This window comes from Ailuropoda melanoleuca, chromosome 13 (genome assembly GCF_002007445.2).
Source record: "Ailuropoda melanoleuca isolate Jingjing chromosome 13, ASM200744v2, whole genome shotgun sequence".
Lineage (NCBI taxonomy): Eukaryota > Metazoa > Chordata > Mammalia > Carnivora > Ursidae > Ailuropoda > Ailuropoda melanoleuca.
This window is the reverse complement of record NC_048230.1, coordinates 11,812,974-11,834,028: the sequence shown is the minus strand read 5'-3', so window position 1 is coordinate 11,834,028 and position 21,055 is coordinate 11,812,974. Positions and strand designations below refer to the sequence as shown.

At 36.1% G+C, this 21,055-nt stretch overlaps 1 protein-coding gene across 1 annotated transcript in view; it reads right to left on the bottom strand.

The window, feature by feature from the left end:
* BCAS3 (BCAS3 microtubule associated cell migration factor) overlaps window positions 1–21,055 on the bottom strand; it is a 621,209-nt gene that overhangs the window by 303,175 nt on the left and 296,979 nt on the right. The window contains exons 17-20 of the mRNA XM_034640661.1: window positions 15,965–16,009; window positions 7,753–7,877; window positions 5,149–5,314; window positions 2,901–3,001 (exon numbers count right to left, since the gene is read on the bottom strand). Of these exons, the coding sequence (XP_034496552.1) occupies window positions 2,901–3,001; window positions 5,149–5,314; window positions 7,753–7,877; window positions 15,965–16,009 (437 nt within the window). The remainder of the gene's footprint in view (window positions 1–2,900; window positions 3,002–5,148; window positions 5,315–7,752; window positions 7,878–15,964; window positions 16,010–21,055) is intronic.

The window sequence follows — 21,055 nt, the reverse complement described above, 5'->3', positions numbered from 1 at the left end:
AAAAAAAAAAAAAATGTTCTTCTTAATGAGGCTCTAACTTGCATAAAGGACTCAACAGATGGGCAGGTAAAGACATTCTCCCTAAACTGGCTCCAGCATTGCTTTTACCAATTGTACTTCAGGCTTTTACTCCTCTGACGCAGATGTCCATCTTTTGCATATTTAATTGCTTCAGTCCTGTAATATACAGCATGTCCAGGACTCCCAATCAAATCGCCTTTATCTAAGGAAACGGGGACTTTAAAATCAGGCTAATTCTGTGTCTCTGCCATGAAGGTAAATAAGTAATATAATAATTATTACAGAATTACCCATCTCTTAGGTGTGCTTAAAAAAAAAACAACCTACTAAATTATATCAGTGACATTTCACAAAGTAAGAGAAAACAAACTAATTACATCCATTACTTATACAGCAGATATTACAACGTGACCAGAATCACACAGTCAGAATAGGTATTCCATTATTAAGTCCCTGAAGTCTATTATTTGAAAATCAGTACTTTTGAGATAAGAAACAAAGATACAGAATGATGCTTAAACTGTTTTACAGGGGTGTTTTTTTTTCCTTTTTTTTTTTAATTTAAATTCAAGTTAGTTACAATAGAGTGTATTATTAGTTTGGGTGCTTTACAGTTTTTACAGAACTTTAGCATCCCTTCATTGACCATAACAACACCTTTATAAGAGCAAGTACTGTTAATATTTTATATTTATCAAATTATTGAGAGGTGATTTGGAACTGAACTCAGGCCTTTTTTTTTTTTTTTTTAAGATTTTATTTATTTATTTGACAGAGAGAGACAGCCAGCGAGAGAGGGAACACAGTTAGGGGGAGTGGGAGAGGAAGAAGCAGGCTCATGGCGGAGGAGCCTGATGTGGGGCTCAATCCCACAACACCGGGATAACGCCCTGAGCCAAAGGCAGACACTTAACGACTGCGCCACCCAGGCGCCCCTGAACTCAGGCCTTTTTATCCTGGTCCCAGCGCTAGTCCATCTGGAATGGTCTCATATGAAATGCATTTATGTGACTTATTTTAATTAGAAACTGTAGAATCACCAGTGACTCCTTTCTTTCAAATTTTCTCTAATTCTTTTCTATTCCAACTCTGCAACACCCCACAGGTTTGTCCTGTCTTCTCCATAATACAGACTTAACTGAAGCCCTCTTATTTTGCTCCAGGATCACGGAGTCTCCGCACCCCTCCCCTCCTCTGAGCCTCCCATTACAACACTGCCAGAGCGATCTTTCTAAAATGTAGTTCTGACGGTGTCACTCCAATGTCTGAGAACATTCGGCGGCTTGCTACTGCTTACAGTGGTGGTTCTCAAACTGTGCGCCCAGGGAGTTCTGTAATTCTGAGAATTGGACAAAGGTGTTTAGAGCTGCTAAAATCAAGTAATGTCAATCAGCCTAATTTGCCGAACACAAAAATTAAGGGACAGAGCTGTATTTGGTTTTTGCCCCTATCTTTGTTTTATGTATCTGGGACTTGCTACTGTTTGCCTACTGGACACGATAAATAACAAAATACCAAAATAATGAAACAAAGCAAACCAGTCAATGCTACTTCATTCAACAACTAGTTATTTTCACCCCTGTTGAGAGGTAGGGGGAAAATGTTCTTGTGATTTAAATTTGATATTATGTAAGTGCCATTTTTTTCTAATTCAAATGATAAGAACTAAATATATGCTTCGATGACCTGGAACCTAATAACTTCTATAGACTCTGCTTCTTGAACCCCAAACCACTTACCTACACCCCTCTCTGAGGGCTTTGGCAACTGAAGTTCTGCACCTCGTAGTTCACTGATTCTATTTCACTTTTTTATTAAACGTCTGTCTCCCGAATTAGTGAATTCACTGAGAACAGAAGCAACAGGCTATTCATGTTTAAATCGCATGTGTCTGACACACAGACGTCACTCAGTAAAGCTCGCTGCAAGAATCAGGGAGTTCAATTTTATAAGAGAGCAGGACTGCCAACGGTGAGGTACAATTCTGGACTTTCAGAAATTTCAAGCAAAGTCAGTAAATTTTCTGTTTCCAGTATAATATATAACACATTATAAACATAAAATAAAATAGTTTTAGGACTATTTCACTTCATGCTGCATAAAACAGCCAGGCAAGATAGTAAGTTCAATACAACAAAACTCCATTAAAAGCATGTCAATGCTGATTTTTAGGAAGTTTCTTAAAAACATACAGCACTCACAGCCATCGAGTTAAATTAAGGATCCAGTCAATCCTACAAAATTAAATTATAATTGCAAAGAATTTTTAATTCTATGACCATAAACTGGATAATAAATATTAAATTGTCTTTCCATGCCTCCCCTACAAAATAAGCTTTTTCTAGCTCAATGTACGTGTTCTCAAGTGAAAAAAAAAAAGTGAATCCATTTCTATAAATGTTAGGGCTTAGATATGAAAGTAAACAAATTAATAAATACCCAATGGAGTTGCAATCATTACTTCATTGTTCCCAGTAAAATCTACAAAAAGAAAAACCTGCTGATACTTTTCACAGTGAAACATGCTTATTTTTTTTCATGTCAGAAACAGATACCAAGTTTTATGAAGTTTATTATATCCTAGTATCCTCATTAAAAAAAAAAAACTTTTGAGACCACCAGATACACCCCCATGAACTTATATAACTGCAGGAGAATATCTCATGGCCAAGGAATATGAACAGCCAGAGGCATACTTGATGTGTCCTAAGGCTTATGGTTTACATTTGTATTAAATATCTTACTTGCCTCAATCTGATTTTTATGGCCTATGGTCTATGGACCCATGGTAATATGCATGGCTGCATTATAAGTCAGCATTTTAAGATGAAATCTCAAAACACTGTACAGAAGGTAAACAAACAATGAGAACTACTTACGGCCAGCAAGCAGGAACTGATAATACTGGACGGCATCTGCAGCGAGGAGCAGAGGGTGGTTTGCATTAAATGGTGGCTGCAATTCATTCCATTGAGGAGTTCTAAGGAGACGGCAGAAGAATATTAATATTTAAGCTTAATAGATGGGATGCAAATCACCAACACTGTCACCACTTACAGACACTAATATAAACTCACACTATATTTTGAATCATTAAAGTGAACTTGGTTGGAGTGCTGAAACCTGAAATACAAGGCCATCTGCTTAAAAAGAATAAAAAAGGGGGCAGTGAGTCATACAATTACATAGAGCTGATACTAGTTTAATAGCAGAAGACCTTCCAATAGGATAGACAAGACATTCAGGGGTGCCTGGGTGGCACAGCGGTTAAGCGTCTGCCTTCGGCTCAGGGCGTGATCCCGGCATTATGGGAGAGCCCCACATCAGGCTCCTTTGCTATGAGCCTGCTTCTTCCTCTCCCACTCCCCCTGCTTGTGCTCCCTCTCTCACTGGCTGTCTCTATCTCTGTCGAATAAATAAATAAAATCTTAAAAAAAAAAAAAAGACATTCAAAGCGCTGGACAGAGAGGAAGTGTGGAATTCAGTGTCACGACTAAGTAGCTCTAATTTTACGTAACTTTGGACAACTGTTGGAGCACACTACTCTCAGAATATGTGTATATTTTGGAATAAAATAAAGCAGGTAAAAGTGCTTTAAAAAAAAACCCACACAGTTAAATTAATGGCTGACTTATTATAGACCTAATTAGTATCTGAGTTCCAAAATAAGCCATTTATTTCAACGATGATGGTGCAGTAATTTTAATTAGATCTGCCTGCTCCTAAATAGCTTGATAAATAAGATATTGATCAGATCAATCTAGTCCAGTAAAGTAGTAGTAAAGAATGCTGGAGCCTCCAAATATCAATATAAGAATATTTTAAAATGTCAAAAGGAGAGGGATCATTTTCATATCCATTTTTGTCTGTTTCCTTCCATACTTGTCAGGACAAAATTTTTTCTGCCTCTTCTGTACCACTGTACAATGTGTTGAACAGGTTTTATTCCAGATTTTATTTCTCCCTCTCGATACTTGCTTATAAAGATTCTAATGATCATGTACTTTTGAGAAGGACTCTGATTCTTAATAAACATTTCTACCATGTTTAGCCATTATATCTTGGGGAAACCTTCTGATCTATTTATATTCATCTCCAGTCCCCTTAATGGCTATTCCAATGTACTCTCTATTTTCAGTGAACATGAGACTGGAAATAGAGGAAGCACTAAAGCTCTATATGTGGGATAGAAAAAAAACCCAAGTTCTAGAAAATGTAATACAAAGATTCAAGAACAAGGTAATTCAAAAGGAGGCATAAGGTAAAGACAACTGAAAACATCATCACACAAAAATTGTACATGAATGTTCTTAGCAGTACAATTCATGACAGCTAAAAAGTGGAAAATGTCATCAACTGATGGAGAAACAAAATGAATAAGCAAATGGACATAAAACATGGTATATCCATGCAGTGGACTATTATTTGGCCATAAGAAGGAATGAAGTTCTGACACGTGTTACAACATGGATGGACCTTGAAAACATTATGCTAAATGAAGAAAATCAGATGCAAAAAGGTCACATTTTATATGATTCCATTCATCCAGAATGTCCACAATAGACAGATCCACAGAGACAGAAAGGAAATTGTGGTTGCCTAGGGCTGAAGGGTATAGTGAAAATGGAGAGAGACTGCTAATGGGTATAGAGTTTCTTTTGAGGGTGATGAGAATTGACTGTGGTGATGGGTATGCAACCTACTGAAATTCACTTTAGATGGGTGAACTGTATTACCTGTAAATTATATCTCAAAAAAGGAATTACTGATACATGCAACAACAAGGATGGATCCAAATAATTTTGCTGGGTGGAAAGAAGCAAGACAAAAAGAAAGAGCACACACACTATGATTCCATTTATATAAAATTCTAAAAACTATAAACTAATCTCTAATGACAGAGAGCAGTGGTTGCCTGGGGCTCAGTGGGTGAGGTAGGGATGGGGGGCAGGAGGGTGGGGATACAAAGAGGCACAAGAAAACATTTGGGGGTGATAGATATATTTATAATGTTAATCGCATTGATGGTTTCACAGCTGTATACAGATGTCAAACTTGATCAAATTGTACATTTGTAATATTTTACACGTCAATAAAGCTGCTAAAAACAACGGAAGGAGCTCCTACCTAACCAGAGTCCAGCTGGCTCGAGGTGAGGTCATTACTTCCAGTGGGGTGTCATCACTAATCTTGGGGGCGGTGCTGAGCGGCCGTGGTTCCATCATGTGCTCCACTAAGGTCCCATAGCAGCTAATAATGTAGAGAGACTCAACTACAACTTGTTTGGACTGATCTACAAGCAGAAAAACAGATCCTGGTTGTGTGATAACGCCACAGAAGGAACACAGTGCAATTTTTACAAGTTACTGACCTTTCCGTCGTTCCTGATGCTGTTGAGAGAAAATATGGCAGGAAATGTTTCACATGGTGCCTGCTCCCTGCCTAAAGGTTGCTTCTTAGAAGTGGATGCTCAGGAGTATGAGAATCTCTGTGCTATCAAAATATCGAGTCTTAAGCAATTTATTTCAAAAATGATGAAAATATCCTCAAAATTCTCACTGAATTAGAATACAGTGAAACAATATTTCACAGCCTTTTGTATTTTTCTGCCATGTAATTTGTTCCCCATTATAAAAATGAATGATAGCAAGTGGGATGGGAAGGGCTGACTGGAAAGGAACATCATATGGACCAAGATGTAGTTACACGGGATGTACCGATTCAACCGCATGAGAGGCTCTCTATGCCTAAATCAGCCTAACTTCTCCTCTACTTACTCTCAGAAAACTTTATTTTTTTTTAAAGGCTGATTTATGTATCTGAGGGGGGGAGAAGTGGTGGGAGAGGAAAGGAGGGAATCTCCGACAGACTCTCGGCTGAGCAAGTATCCTGACGCTGGGCTCGATCTCATGACTCTGAGATCATGACCTGAGCCAAAATCAGGAGTTGGACACAACCAAATGAGCTACCCAGGCATCCCAAATTTTGTTTTTAAAATCTGGATTAAAACAAATAAATGGAAAAATACGCATATCCTCCTCCCAAATCCTCTTTCTTCTTCCCTCTCCATGGGATCATAGGTGTCTATGGTAAATGAAGACCACTCATACTTCAAGGTAAGGTGCTGAATATGGATCTAATCAAATGACTTTATAAAGAGTACACATGTCCTCACTACGAAAACAGGTTTAGTCCTCTATCTTGGGTTTTACAGTAAACCTAGGAGCATATAAAATCACTCATGAATGCTGGGTGGGTCACCTTATCTCCATGCCAGAGGAATCAATTACAGCTGATTTGAGAAAATGGCTAACGACCAGTCAGTGGGACACAAAGGAGTAGTAAGTTAAAAGGGTAATTAGAACAGAAGGGAGAAGCATTTGAAATCGAGCTTCACAGAGGGTTTTAACTAGTAACAAAAAGTCATTTTGATAGCATCATTAAAACTAAGGAGGTAACAAAAAAATAAAGATGGGATAAGAAAATGGAACGCTTGCATACCTTACTTCATCCTCTCCCACTTAGGCAAGGAACCTGCTGTGCCTGAGATCCTATTTCCAAGCAAAGGGTCACAGAAAGGCGATAACAAGGGAGAGGGTTGAGGTCTGACTGCCAGTACCGAGCATAAAGCCAAGAACAATACAGCCTGTGGAGCTGGGCAGAGAAGTGCCTCGCTAACAACTCAGTTTGTGACCTACTTTAATAGTGCTGAAATAATAAGGGCGCAATCTTAACATTCAAAATTAAATACCTGGTCCATGAATGCAGGCACTCCTCTACACACAAACGATAGGAAGTAACATACTAAAGTAGTAATTATAAAAAATTTTGGGTATTGATCTTGGCGATCGAAGCAGAGATTAAAAAACACAACTCTATAAACTCAAAGGAGTAATGGTTACCCAAGATGACTCTTAGGGGCGCCTGGGTGGCTCGGTGGGTTGAGCGTCTGACCCTTGAGTTCAGCTTAGTTCATGACTTCAGGGTCATGGGATCAATCCCTGTGTCAGGCTCCACGCTCAGGGTGGAGTCTGCTTGAGATGCTCTCTTTCCCTCTCCCTCTGCCTCTCCCTTCACTTGTGTGTGGACACGTGCTCTCACTCTCGCTCTCTCCCTCTCTCAAATAAATAAATAAATAAATCTTAAAAAAAAACCCAGACTCTTATTTCTAAGCAGAAGCCTGTTTTTATCTTTCACCTTATAACACGGCAAAGTTGGTGGTGGTGGTTTTTTATTTGTTTGTTTTTTAAGAGTCAACATGGAGCTTTAGAAAACAGGGATTCAAACTCAGATACCAGCACTTCCTAACTGGTGCTTTTAGTGAAGCTATTCAAACTTGCTGATCTCAAGCTCCTTGTCTCTAAAATAGGGATGACAAAGGTTTTCCCTCCACACCTCAGAGGCAATGGCATGGAATTAGCTTGTCAAAAATGTAAGTATAAAATAATGTAAAAATGTAGAATGGTATGGAATTAACAATGTTGAGGACACTGGTAATTACCACCAACAAAATAAAATACACATTCAGAAGGGCAATCTATTTCACATTTACAGTGAGAGAATAGCCGTTCCCCATAATGAGGCTTGAGTAGTTGAAGAGAGACACCCTAACTGAACGGAAAAATGGGTTCAGAGACTACTGGTTCAAGATTATTCAAGGAGAACCACTATGAATTTCCCTCAAGAAAAAAAATTACAAGTGGCAAGTTTAAGCTTCAGTAAGCTCCATACCTTTTTCTCTTTTCAGACCTGCATTATTTGCAAACCACGATCTGGATGTCCCAAACATTGCAGCCACACAAAATTCTCCGCCCATCGATTTGCTGGGTGAAATTTGTGGAGGTGGTTTAACTTTGCTTAAAAAACAAAATGATAGTAAAAAAATTAGCATGATGGAATCACAGACCTCAAGATAGTGACATTATTTTCTTTAAAATTCCACCCCGAAGTATTCAAACCCTCCAATGTGGACATGCATTTTGCCTTAAATAATAACTGGTGCTGTGAGATTGTGTTCTGCAGCAAAAGTAAAATTAGTGCAGAATTCCAGAGTATTATCACAATAGTAACATTAAAAAATAACAAAAATTAACCCCTTTTTGAAGTATGTGTTGGTGAAATCCAAGTCACTTCTTTTCAGATGGATAATTTTTCTCCGAAGATTTTAAGTGGAACAACAGAACCAGGATAAGTATCTCACAACAATAAAATCGTTGATCATTTCATTTTGATATATAAGATGTGGGATTGACAGGACAGTTGAATGGAGATGGCATGTATGAAAATAACAAGATGATACAGAATGAAACCCTGCAAATGGTTCAGCCACAATGCTACGTACAGATAGACAATGTACGGGGACAAGATCGAATGCTCTAATGCAATTATATTCACTGATCTAACTTTTTTTTTTTTTCATGGGTTTGCAAAAATGATGTGTCTATTTCTGTTCTGTTCTTCAATTTCGGGGACGCCTTAAGTCACTGACGTAACTACCATAAAAAAGTACTTGCTTTCCTCTCTGTTTTCTCCAAATTAGCTTTTATACCATCAACTTCTAATATCAACCTTTCATCTTCTGTGAAATTCTATTATTTCTCTTCTATTTTGATTTGGCAAAGCCTTCCCCAAAGCTCATTGGCAATTCTGCTGACCACCTCAGATAAATGGTGGTAAGACTTTCTCTAATTCACACACCAGGAAACAGCCTCACTACGTACTTGTGGAGATCACAGCCCAGTCTGGACACCAGAGCTCTGATGTACTGTCTCCAAAGTCAAATGACATTATTTCTACCTTCTTTTGCTCACTATCCTTTATCTCTTTATCTTTTAACAACATATGATTAGGTGGAGAAAGGCTGGATTTGGGAGCCAGGAAGAAACCTGAATGCTGCCACTTTTTAGCTGTGTGACTTTGGTTGAGTTATTTAACTTCTCAGAGCTCAGACTCCTAATACGTAAAATATAAATAGTAATGCCTACTTCATAGGGTTATTTTAAGCATTATTTGTTATTTATTTTTGTTATATTTGTTATTATTTGTTATTTGTTCTCTAAGTGTGCTCCCTGGCTCGAAGTACCACCTGAGAACTTCTTAGATATATAAATATAAATATTTAGATATATAAATATTTAATATAAATATAATAAATATTCATCAAGCCACACCCCAGGACCTAATACTCTGTGCTTTGTTTTAGTTTAAGTAATTTTTTTTTTTTTTGTAACAAGCCCTCCAGAAGATTCTGGTGCATGCTCAGATTTAAGAACCACTGTATTAGGGAAAGTGTGTAAAGTAATCAGGGCAGTGCCTTCCCATATCATGGTACTCGACAGGGTTAGCTGTCTCCTCTATGGCACACAGCCTTCACCTAATTTTCAAAAACAACAGACTATGCTTTGGTAATCTCGGTTTCCAGATCCTTATGACACTTGAAATAGTCTTCCACATATTTTATTTCCCTAGGCTTCTGCTCTGACACCTTCCTGCTAGGGAAAGCAAAAAGTCTGGTCAGAGGCCACTGTGATTGGTCATTTTGGCTCTCCCTTTGTGCCAAATCTATGGTAATGCACATTGCCATAGGAAAAGGCCTCTTCTTTCCATCATTAACATTTCTTAACACTTCACATCATTACCTATAAAAACCACACCCATGCCTAACATACCAACACCAGTCACAGACTTCCACTGACAGGGAATAAAGACATAGATTAAAAAAAAAAAAAAGTTTCTGTGAGGAAATGAATCTGGGTCTACGAATAGTTTCATGTCTTCCTGGTTGCATCTGCCACAACTACAATAAACTACCACCAGAAAAGAAGACTTTCCCCACCCCCACCCCACCTACACCAGAACAAACACGCACCTTTCCTCGGTATCAGGGTAACCGCCATCAGATTATCCTTCCCTGTTATGATGCTCTCGTTACAATACCTTAGAGTGTAAATTCTCCTTCAAAGCCTTTATTCCCATCAACTGCACTGCTATCACTGAGCTAACAAGTTCCTATAACTAGCATCTTTTAGTTCCTTCGGTCATTTTTAACCCTTAGGAGTTTGGGGAGGTTGGAGAGAGAAGGAGAGAAAAAGCCACTCCAGAATTTGCTGAAAGGTGTTTCCAATTACATAACTATGTGTTTTTACTAGAATTACCATCAGGGAACAATAATACTACAATGTACAAATAAGCTTCAGAGGGACAAATTCAAAGCTCTTTGCAAATTACTGAATGCTATTTTTGCTTTTGTTTTTTTAAGGCATGTGGTAAGGAACAAGAGAGAAAACAGGTGGGTAGGACACTTCTTCAGAGAGACTATGGCACATATAAAGTATGCCTCTTAAACAGACTTGAAAAACAGTTGCTACCAGGCAAGATAGTTACCTTGATAACACAGTAATAGAGTAGAAATATGGTAAGATATCAATTTAGTCTTTGGTCATGCAAAAATCTATTCTGTATGTGTTTACTAGCTTCTAGTCTAATCAATCGATATCAAAAGCTAAAACCTCTTACACTTCCATAATGCGACACATAACTCAAGTTTCTGAACACACAACTAAAAAGCATCAACGCAGTATTACTTTACACAAACTCACTATCTCCTGCAGAGAATAAGTATCTTATGATAAAAGTATGCTTAAAATTATGTAAAGAATGATCATTTTCATTTTTATACATTATTTCTTCTTTTTCCCCTGATGGGGCCTTAATAAATCACATTAATAAAAGTTTGTTTTAAAGTAAGTGATTAAAAGTTTTCATCCCCAGAGCACCTGGGTGGCTCAATCTGTTAAGCATCCTACTCTTGATTTTGGCTCAGGTCATGATCTCAGGGTTATGAGATCGAGCCCCATGTCAGCTCTGCGCTGGGTGTGGAGCCTGCTTGGGATTCTCTCTCTCCCTCTCTTTCTGCCCCCCCCCCAAAAAACAGTTTTCATCCCTGAGAATACCTTGCTGTTCTATGTGGTGTAGTGCTGTGTACTGGGGAGAGAGCATATTTGGTGAACATACTCATAGCAAGTCATTTCTATCATCAACCTACATTTGGAATGACTGTGGTATTTAACAGAACAGAACATAAGGATATGTGCGTGTGTCTAGAAGACTTTCAGAAAAATTAAAAGGAGAAATAATCTAAAGAAAAGATTACTACTAATTAAGTATTTCTACCCAAGGGGAGAAAAATTTCACTTTGACTCACTTTGCCCTTTATCCTAAATTTTAAAAAGACTAACAAGGAATTTGGAATGGAGGAAGAATTGAACTTTTCCAAAATGACCCAGAATATTTCTATTGCAAAATAACCCTTTGTTGGCAGAAAAATAAAACACTGAAAAATGATCCATATGTGGAAGGAACAAAAGATAAAAGTACAAGCCCTGTAAATTATGTTCACTTCTGTGCTGGTGACCCAATCGTCCAATACTACCCTTTTTTTCTTTCTTCCTCTCAACATCTCCCTTTATCCTCCAAAAGGGGCTTAATAAATCCCATTACAGAACATTTTAAAAAGAATACCTCTGGGTGTTTGGAGGCCTTCCCCCATTTATTAATTAATTTATTAAATAGTCTGATATAAATTTCAATGTATGTGGCACCCAGAAATTCAATTGTGTTGATCATGGTTTTAAAGAAGAACAAAACAAACTGATGGAGCTGACGGACTCCCTTCTACTGGAAACTCCTGCTTTACTCCCCTGGGCCCATCACAAATAGTCTTGCATTCAACAACGAAAAGCAGAATTTGGCTTAATTTGTGAGCAGTGTGTAAAAGAAAAATGGAACAAATTCAACCTCCACCCTATCAGGCAAAATAATGACCATAAAATATCATATTTTCTAAACTTGATACAAGAGAATAACATAATAAAAAGTAAAATAAAAAGTAATACAAAGAAACAAACAAAAAACTCAAAACAAATAAGGTACTAAATTAAAACTCAGGAGTTTCACTTTTTTTCACTCCTTTTGGGAGACTTAACCATCTAACTATAGCCTGAGAATCATTTTCACTGCCATCAGAAGTTCTGGGGATGTTAACACTATGACATCTTTCAAAATACTTACAAAGACTATTGAAGTTACCCATTGGCTTTAACTGTATTATGTAATCCAGTCAGATTAACATATTGAATTTCTCTTGCCTTTTTTTCTCTCCACACCCTACTGCAAAGAGAAAAAAAGCAAAACTCTAATAATATCTGCTTTAAAATTACAGAAAAAATTATGTCCATCTGGGTAAATCTATGTCTCACAGAACAGGACATAAGTGGGGTATCTGCACATGGCATGAAAAGCAGCAATGAAGTCCATTGCCTTGTTTAGAAGAACGCAAGCATGGAAACAGCTAAACTGAGACAGAAGCACCGTTTCTTTCCTTCTCTAGAACCTAAGGGTACACTCAATATTCCACTTTAAATGTTAGACACAATATTGCTGTAAGAATTACAAGTGGTATAATATCTTTGTGTATAAGAAAAAAAACTTTACTTTATATTCCTCACTGTGATTAAGCTTTTAAAAGGAATTTAGAAGTTTTCTCTCACTCTCAACTTTATTTTTCTAAGAGAAGAACTAAGAGGGAAACTGAAAGTATTTTATTTTAAATAAAGATATTAACAATTTACCTAAAATTATTCTATCACAAATTATTCTTAAAGATCTAACAGATTTATGTTAACAAGTAAGATTCTCCTCTTTATATAAATCTTTCCTTTCAAAAATGAATTCATAATATTTTAAATATTCTCAAAAGAACAAGATTAGTTTAAATGAACTATTTACATATAAACTGAATGGTCTTGGCACTAATTAAAACTTTAAATATAATTTGATATGTAAGTTTTAATTCTTCTTTAAGATTAAGCTTATATAATACAAACACAGGTTATGAGTATGGGATATATTCAAATGGGCTACTTTTGTCTACACTATTATGTATATATTTTTTCTTTTGATAAGCAATTCAAAAATAGCAGTTTAAACATAATACTACATGTATGTGGGGAGCTCAATAAATACTTATTATTTATTTGTAGTATTGAAAGCAAAATCCATTTTAAAAAAATTCACAATGGCTATTTCTCTTAAAATTTCTATATTAAAAAAGTATTATATGTGTGATTCTTTTGCAGTATTTTACAAAGTCATTCAAACTCAAATATCCTGCAGGATGCATAATCCCCAGAGTGTATAAAATGGCTAAAATGTTGAAGACGGTCTGTATAACTTTCCAACAAGCTCATTTTGTTATCAAAAGGAAAGACATTATTTTAAATTGACTCACTGCAACTGCATGAATTTAAACAAGCCGGTTTATCAAAGAATGAAGAATTAGTAGAAATTGTGATCTACCAAAAGCAAAATCTTAGCTAAACACAAAGGTTGCAACTTGAAAGTAATAATAAAAAAAAAAAGTTGTATGAAATGTCCACTACATTTTAAGAGGAACTATAAAAATTTCGTATTCTTCCAAAATACAAATATAACCCTGCAACTGGAAATACTATAAACAGATTTATTTGGCATAGTGTTTTATTTCATAACGGTAAATAAAAGCATTCTCAGGTTGAATGCTAAATACCATGGAAAAATAGCAAAAACTGTTAAAACAAAGAAGCTCTTATAAACAAGCGAGGAGAAGTTGTCAAATTTATATTCATTTTGCTGCCTTAATTTGAGGTTTCATTAAGATCTTAATGGGAAAAACATGCACCACTAGTAAAGGAACGTATTTTAAAGGAGGATCTTTTAGGCTAGTATAAGTGACTAAAAACGAGTTTCTTGTGAGCTAACGATGGCATCAAACAGACCACAAAACAGTCTTCTAAAAGACAGGCAATGATTTAAAAGTCTACTATATTTCATATATCCCTTTCTTTAATCTGGCTCTTTTAATCTTGTTTCAACCTCAAATCATTTCTGGTTGACAAGTGCTTTTGCTTAAATTTGAGGAGCACATAAGCTGTTGAAGGAATGGAGTTTTCTTATTTAACATACAACATTTGTTACTCCATCTTTACTTCTATGCTAAACCTTCAATCTCTATTAACGTACTAAAACTCTTTTCTTTGTACTTAGAGAATGAGAAATTTATCCTAAGATGGAATTTAATTCTAAGTTTAGTCTACAAAGAAATTTTGTTGTATGTTGAATCTGGCATTTAAAAACTGACTGTTCGTCTAAGCTTCTAAGTAAGATCCATGTATCTTGTTTGTTTGGGGAAGAAATCTGGTTAACAAAAAGAATAAAGATTGACTTGCATGGTATTTTTACTCATTTATACCCTGAATTTCTTTAGAATAGTTTCACAATCTATGTCCTAATTGAGGCTGCTTTTCAAGGAGGAAGAAGGTTTTTATGATTTGCTGCCCTATTCTTACATGATAATGAAATTTTCAGATGTTCCTGTGGCAGATGACCACTGAAATTAGTTTGCATCACATTATAGTGTACCTTCAAGAACTAGTTCAGTGTTTTTTTTTTTTTTTTTGTCCAGGAGAAAAACGGCTGGAAGGTTTTTTCCTAGGATAATGGGAGAGGATGAACAATTCCCAGTAGCAGTTACGAGAACTACACACACATGTGCAGAACTCTTTTAAGTATTCTGATGACATTTATAGAATTGATATACTTTACACTGCCCAAATTTCCTTTTGGCTCACTTAACTCTTAAAAGTGAAAACAAAACAAAACAAAACACATGATCTAATTTTAAAAAGCTTCTTTTCAAAAATGGTATTTTCCCCTTAAACAAGAAATAGCAGCAGAAGCATCTAACATTTACTGAACTCTTACTATGTGCCAGGCACCGTTCTAAGCATTTTATATTGTCAGTTCATTTCATCCTCACAATGAACCTATGCCGTAAGTGCTACTGATAACTCCATTTAATAGATAAGGAAACCAAGAAACAGTAGGCGTTTAGAAAATTATGCAAGATCATATAGGGAGAAGTGTGTGAACTGGGGTTTAGGACCTCGATGGTCTGATTCTGGAGCCCTGACTCTGAGCCATATGTTAAACATACCAGCTCCTAAATACATTCTACTTCACATCTTTGCATAAAAGTATCAAATATGCTCTGTTTCTTTTCCGTGACCATCATGTCTAAGACTGACAAAATTGTATTTTATGCTTCGTAATATAAGAATTTACTAAATAAATAAGTTATGGTGAATAGGTGCTAATAACTCAAAATAATAAATTATTTAGGAGTTCTTATATGAAACACAAATGTCCTCTTCATGTAGATCCTTAAATACCTAACCTCTTCAAAACAGAACTAACTCTATTCCTTTGGTACCAAAGAAAATGCAATAAAAATTTATACGGTATTTTTAGTAGACCTTAAATATATTTATATTTCAAAATAAATCGTATCTTTGATACCCTTCGGCTCAGGGCGTGATCCTGGCGTTATGGGATCGAGCCCCACATCAGGCTCTTCTGCTGTGAGCCTGCTTCTTCCTCTCCCCCTCCCCCTGCTTGTGTTCCCTCTCTCGCTGGCTGTCTCTATCTCTGTCGAATAAATAAATAAAATCTTAAAAATAAATAAATAAATAAATAAATAAATCGTACCTTTGAATGTTCAGCACAATGTGTAGGGAGCTTTTTTGACTATCATACTTGAAGCTTTAAACTTGGGTGTTAGCCTTGTCTTATACCCTAGCATTATGAGAGAATCCTTCTAATTTCTTATTTCTAAATATTAATCTGTGATTTTTTTTTATCTGACTCTTCAAGAAATGAAGTGAAACCAAAAAACCTGCTCTTTTAAAGGTTAAATATCAACACTCATGTCCGATTCTACAAATTATTCAGTAATTTGGTGCATCTATCTGTGATCAGGCCATGCAACTGAAAACAAAAGTATAAAACAGAGTTACTTTCTCAGAATACAGTAAATGAATTAGGCATGCGGGACTGAACTGGGACTCACCATGGAGCTTTTATGGAAAAACACCCCGCTCCAAACAGATAAGGCCTTCATGGAAAAGGGGGGAAAATGCACAAAAAATTAGAGGAAAACTCATTTCACATTAACAAATACATGTATATCATACTGTTATAGAGTATGGATAAAATAGCTGAAAAAATTAGAAATCATTTGCAATTCTGCTGTAGATACTAACAAGTCTGATATACCCAATAAACAGAATGACGTGAAATAACAAGTCCCTTAATTTTCATTGGATTAGCGATTTCAAAATGGTCTCTTTCTCCCCCCTTTTCTGGAGTACCCCTGTAGGGTTTTTAAAGTAAAATAAAATAAATTTCACTTTGGAGGCCCTTAAAACAAAATACAGGTTATATGGAATAATCAGATGGAGAAAAGAGTGGGATCAGTAGCAACAGATGTGTGGGTGTAGGACACAACATGTTTAAAATCAGCTAGAGAGAACACAATAAAAAATTTGATAAGCATTATTCACTCTTCATTGATTGCAGCCTCAGAGCCACAGAAAGGAAGCACATCTTTTCCAAGCTACTTATTTAAAGTACGTTGAACTGTGTATTGCTGGCCAAAGGATCAAACACCAAATAAAAGTAGTATGATTTATTTCCACGTAGGGTCACATTCCAGAAAGTCAGCATTTCTCTTAATAGTGATAGAGGTTGGCTTCTTCCACCTGGCCTGCTTTGGGCTAGGTTGGATACCGGAAATGACAGCCACAATTGCTTATTTTAAATACAACTGGAGATACAAAGTCAGACTTCATGGTTACACGTATTTCTTATTAATATTCTGTTCACAGTCATTTCAGACATGCTATGCATATTCGCACACAAAGAAGATGGGCTGATTTAATTATATCCCAAACCAAATGTTGCTATAGTATCTGACATGTGGAAGTGAGACACAGATTGAGGAGGAAAGCACGTTGGCAAAACCTGGGTATTTTCCTCTTCAACTTTGGGGCTAAAAACATTGTAACAATAAAAATTCCTGCTATTTGATTAGCATTCATCTGCCAGTGGATTGAGTTTCACAAACGGAAATGTGGGTAAAATATTTTCACAACACTGAGCACAATTCTGAGGGCTGGTGCACAGAAGAAACAAAGGAGGGAACAGAGAGGGAAGAGATATTAATTAGAGAAGAACGAGTTGGAAGAATTGAGATATTGAAAAAAAAAGAAAAGAAACATCAGAAATGGTGTCAGCGCAAAGCAAAGAAATCTCTCTCATAGTTTATACGACCACAATCAAAGATAGGATGTTGTTATCCACGTTAAAACGGTGGATGTTCAAACTTTTTTTAATCGTGACCCGTAGAAATACATTTTAAGGTGCAAGCTGGCGTATACATGAATACACATAAATTGAAACGATGATTTAATGAATGTGGTTTTTGTCTGACATCAACTTTACTATTTTCTATTTCAATGTATTATAAACATTAAAGCTGGGATTTCATTACAATGAAGATCACGCATATTCTGGCAGGGTAGGTCTGAGTGGGGCCTGAGATTCTGTATTTCTAACAAGCTTCTAGCTCATGCCAAAGCTGCTTGTTTGCAGAACGAGTAGCAAAACTGCATTTTATTTCATTCTATTTCATTAATGACAAAAAAGTTAGTCACAATCCCCTTATCTGATTTCATGATTCACAAATTATATCAGGAACAAAGTGTTACCGGAGCTCACGCTGCACTCTGACAAACGCTGATTTAAATAACTGAGAGCACTCGAAGACTCCAATCTCAATAACACGATAATGCCATGCAGAAAGATGGAAGCTTCCATATGTTTCCATGTGCCCACAAATGCTTCCGAAATGAAGAGGCTATTGTTGCCATACAGTACGCAACTTCCTTTAAGTTTCTTCATTACGCAGGGCACACGAAATAGTCAAACAGTTCAAGTGATTCTGACACAGGCGCTGACCATCTGGAACATCTAGACATGAGTGGCTCTTCAGTGTATATTATGTCAACACTGAACAGTCTCCCATCTCATTCCAAATATCAGACTACAGCTAATTTGTTGTAAAACATTTGAAAGTTTTATCTTCATCCTTTATGCCTTAAAAGGCTTCTCTACTGATCCCCAAAACCAACCAAAAACGAAACAAAACCTTCACGTTTCTACGTTTCAAAAGACCAGCTGATATTCCTTACCTATAGCGCCAGTAAATACCCTTTTCTAGGTTAAGGTTTCCTTATGTATCAAAAGGAAACATGTTACTTGCCAAACAAATTAAACACAAGCTTATAAAAAAAAGTTCTAGATTTTCCTTTCTAGGCAATGGCAGTGTGTGTTATCAACGAAAGACTTCAACAGCCATCTCCTTCCCCACAATCCTAAAATGCACAGTTAACTCTCCAGACACTGTAGTAGACAGACCTACACTAAGAAGCAGCCTTGTCAGATTTAAAGACAATACAATTCTCACTGTTCATAACATAACCCAATTGTGTGAGTTAAAAGTAGCCCTTCTTCAATCAAATCAGGATCAACTGGCTAACATAGCTCAAGGAGAAAACAGAGGGCTGGGAGAAACTGAATGAGGACCCGCTTTAGTATACACTTGGCATGTTCCCAATCTCCACTTACCCACTTCTTACCCACCCCTACAAACTGGACCTCTGCCACATACATGTAAAAGAAGAGCCACAAACTCCAAAGAATTAGAGTGACTGACGTAATTACTGACTTTGTATGGGTAGTGTCAGCTGTTCTTTTGAAATGTGCCTGCTTCATCTTTCCTCAGTAGCAAAAGAATGAAAATATAAAGTCACAAAAGACAGGCCTATGATCCAGCTGTCTTCACCTATGATTTCCCTCCCCCTTTAAAATCCCACAGTTATAGGTTTATATGAGGGTAGTTAGAAAGAGGAACACAGTATGTGAGTGGGAGCGTAAGTTGAATTAAAATAGTCAGTGTTAACATATGCAACTCAAATTATGATGTTCAGATATTAAGAATTTCTGTGTTTTCTAAACACTATTAAGTTTCAGCAGTTTTAACAATCCTTCCATACAAAACCTATTCACTCTGCCACAATTATACCCTTTTTGAGCTGAATTCTGACTGAAAAACATCAGGACTGGCCAAGAGATTAAAAATCCAGAAATATTTTTTATAGATTTATTTATAGTGCAACGTGAAACGACTTGACCATTAGTTCTCAACGGGTTTCTTCTGGAGATTCTCAGAAGACAAGAAAGAATTGTGTTTTATATCATAACAGTAATGCCATGTAAGTTTTTAAACACTGATTCATTTTGTTGAATACACATAATACCACAAAAGCTTTGTTCTTACTAGCTGAATGGAAGGCAAACGTGAAAATTTTTTTAAATGCAAGGAAAAAGTAAAACTAGATTTGATTTTGAATGTGCTAAAGTCTTCTCTAACCCGACCCTAGTGCTAAAAGGTATAAATGATTAGGCTTAATCATCTTCAATGTTAAAGAACTAGCTGAACTCTAAGAGAAAAATTCTATGAACATACTCCAAAAGTCATATTTTTCAATTGATCATGTCTCATGAGAATTCAGACTTTATCACATAACAGACATCAGAATGAGCCCATATTTACGAGGAACACCTATATACCAACAAACTGGACAATCTAGATGAAAAGGAAAAAATTCTTAAAAACACAAATTACCAAGACTGAATAACAAAGAAATAGAAAATCTAAACAGACCAATTAATAGTAAGAAGATTGAATCAGAAATCAAAAATCCCCCAATGAAGAAAAGCTAAGGACCAGATGGCTTTACTGGATTCACTAGCAAATTTTACCAAACTTTTAAGGAATTAACACAAATCCTTAAACTCTTCCAAAAAATCAGAGGATGGAACACTCCCAAACTCATTTTGTGAGGCCAGCATAATCCTGATACCAAAACCAGAAAATGACACCACTAGAAAAGAAAACTACAGGCCAATATCCCTAATAAATATAAGATGGAAAAATTCTCAAGAAAGCACTAGCAAACCAAATTCAGCAGCACATGAGAAAGGATCATTCACAACGATCAAGTGAGATTCATCCTGGGGATGTAAGGATGGCTCAATGTAACACAAATCAGTCAATTTGATACATCATATTAGTAGAATGAAAAAAGTCATCTGATCATCTAACTGACACAGGAGAACCATTTGACAAAATTCAACATCAATTCATGATTAAAAACTCTTAACAAATTAGGCACGAAAGGAACATATTTTAACATACTAAAGGCAAGCACAGCTAACATCACACTCAATGGTGAAAAGTTGAAAGCCTTTCCTCTAAGATCAGGAACAAGACAATGTTCCTATCTTACCACTCTTTTTCAATATAGTACTGGAAGTCCTAGCTAGAGCAATCAGGGAACAAAAAAAAAATAAAAGGTATCAGAGTTGGAAAGAAAAGAAGTAAAACTCTCTCTGTTTGCAGATGACGTAATTTTATTTATAGAAAATCCTAAAGATTCAACCAAAAAACTGTTAGATCTAATCAATGAATTCAGTAAAGTTATGGGATATAAAATTAACATACAAAAATCAGTAGTGTTTCTATATACTAACAAATTTTCTGAAAAAGAAACAAGGGAATCAATCCCATTTATAATAGCATCAAAAAAAATAAAACACTTAGGAATAAATATAACTAACAAGATGAAAGATCTCTACTCTGAAAGCTATAAGACACTGATGAATGAAATCAAGAAAGTACATAAATAAATGGAAAGGGATCCTGTGGTCGTGGATTGTAAGAATTAATGTTAAAATGTCAATACTACCAAAAGCTATCTATAGATTCCATGCAATCTCTATCAAGATTCTAATGGCATTTTTTACAGAAGTAGAAAAAAACTTCCCTAAAATTTATATGGAATCACAAAAGACCCTAAATAGTCAAAGAAATCCTAAGAAAGGAGAACAAAAGCAAGAGGCATTGTATATCCTGACTTCAAGTTATACTCTAAAGCTATAGTCATCAAAACAGTATGGAATTGGCATGAAAACAAATAGACTAATGGAACAGAATCACAGGTGTACATGGTACGCTAATATTTGACAAGGGAACCAA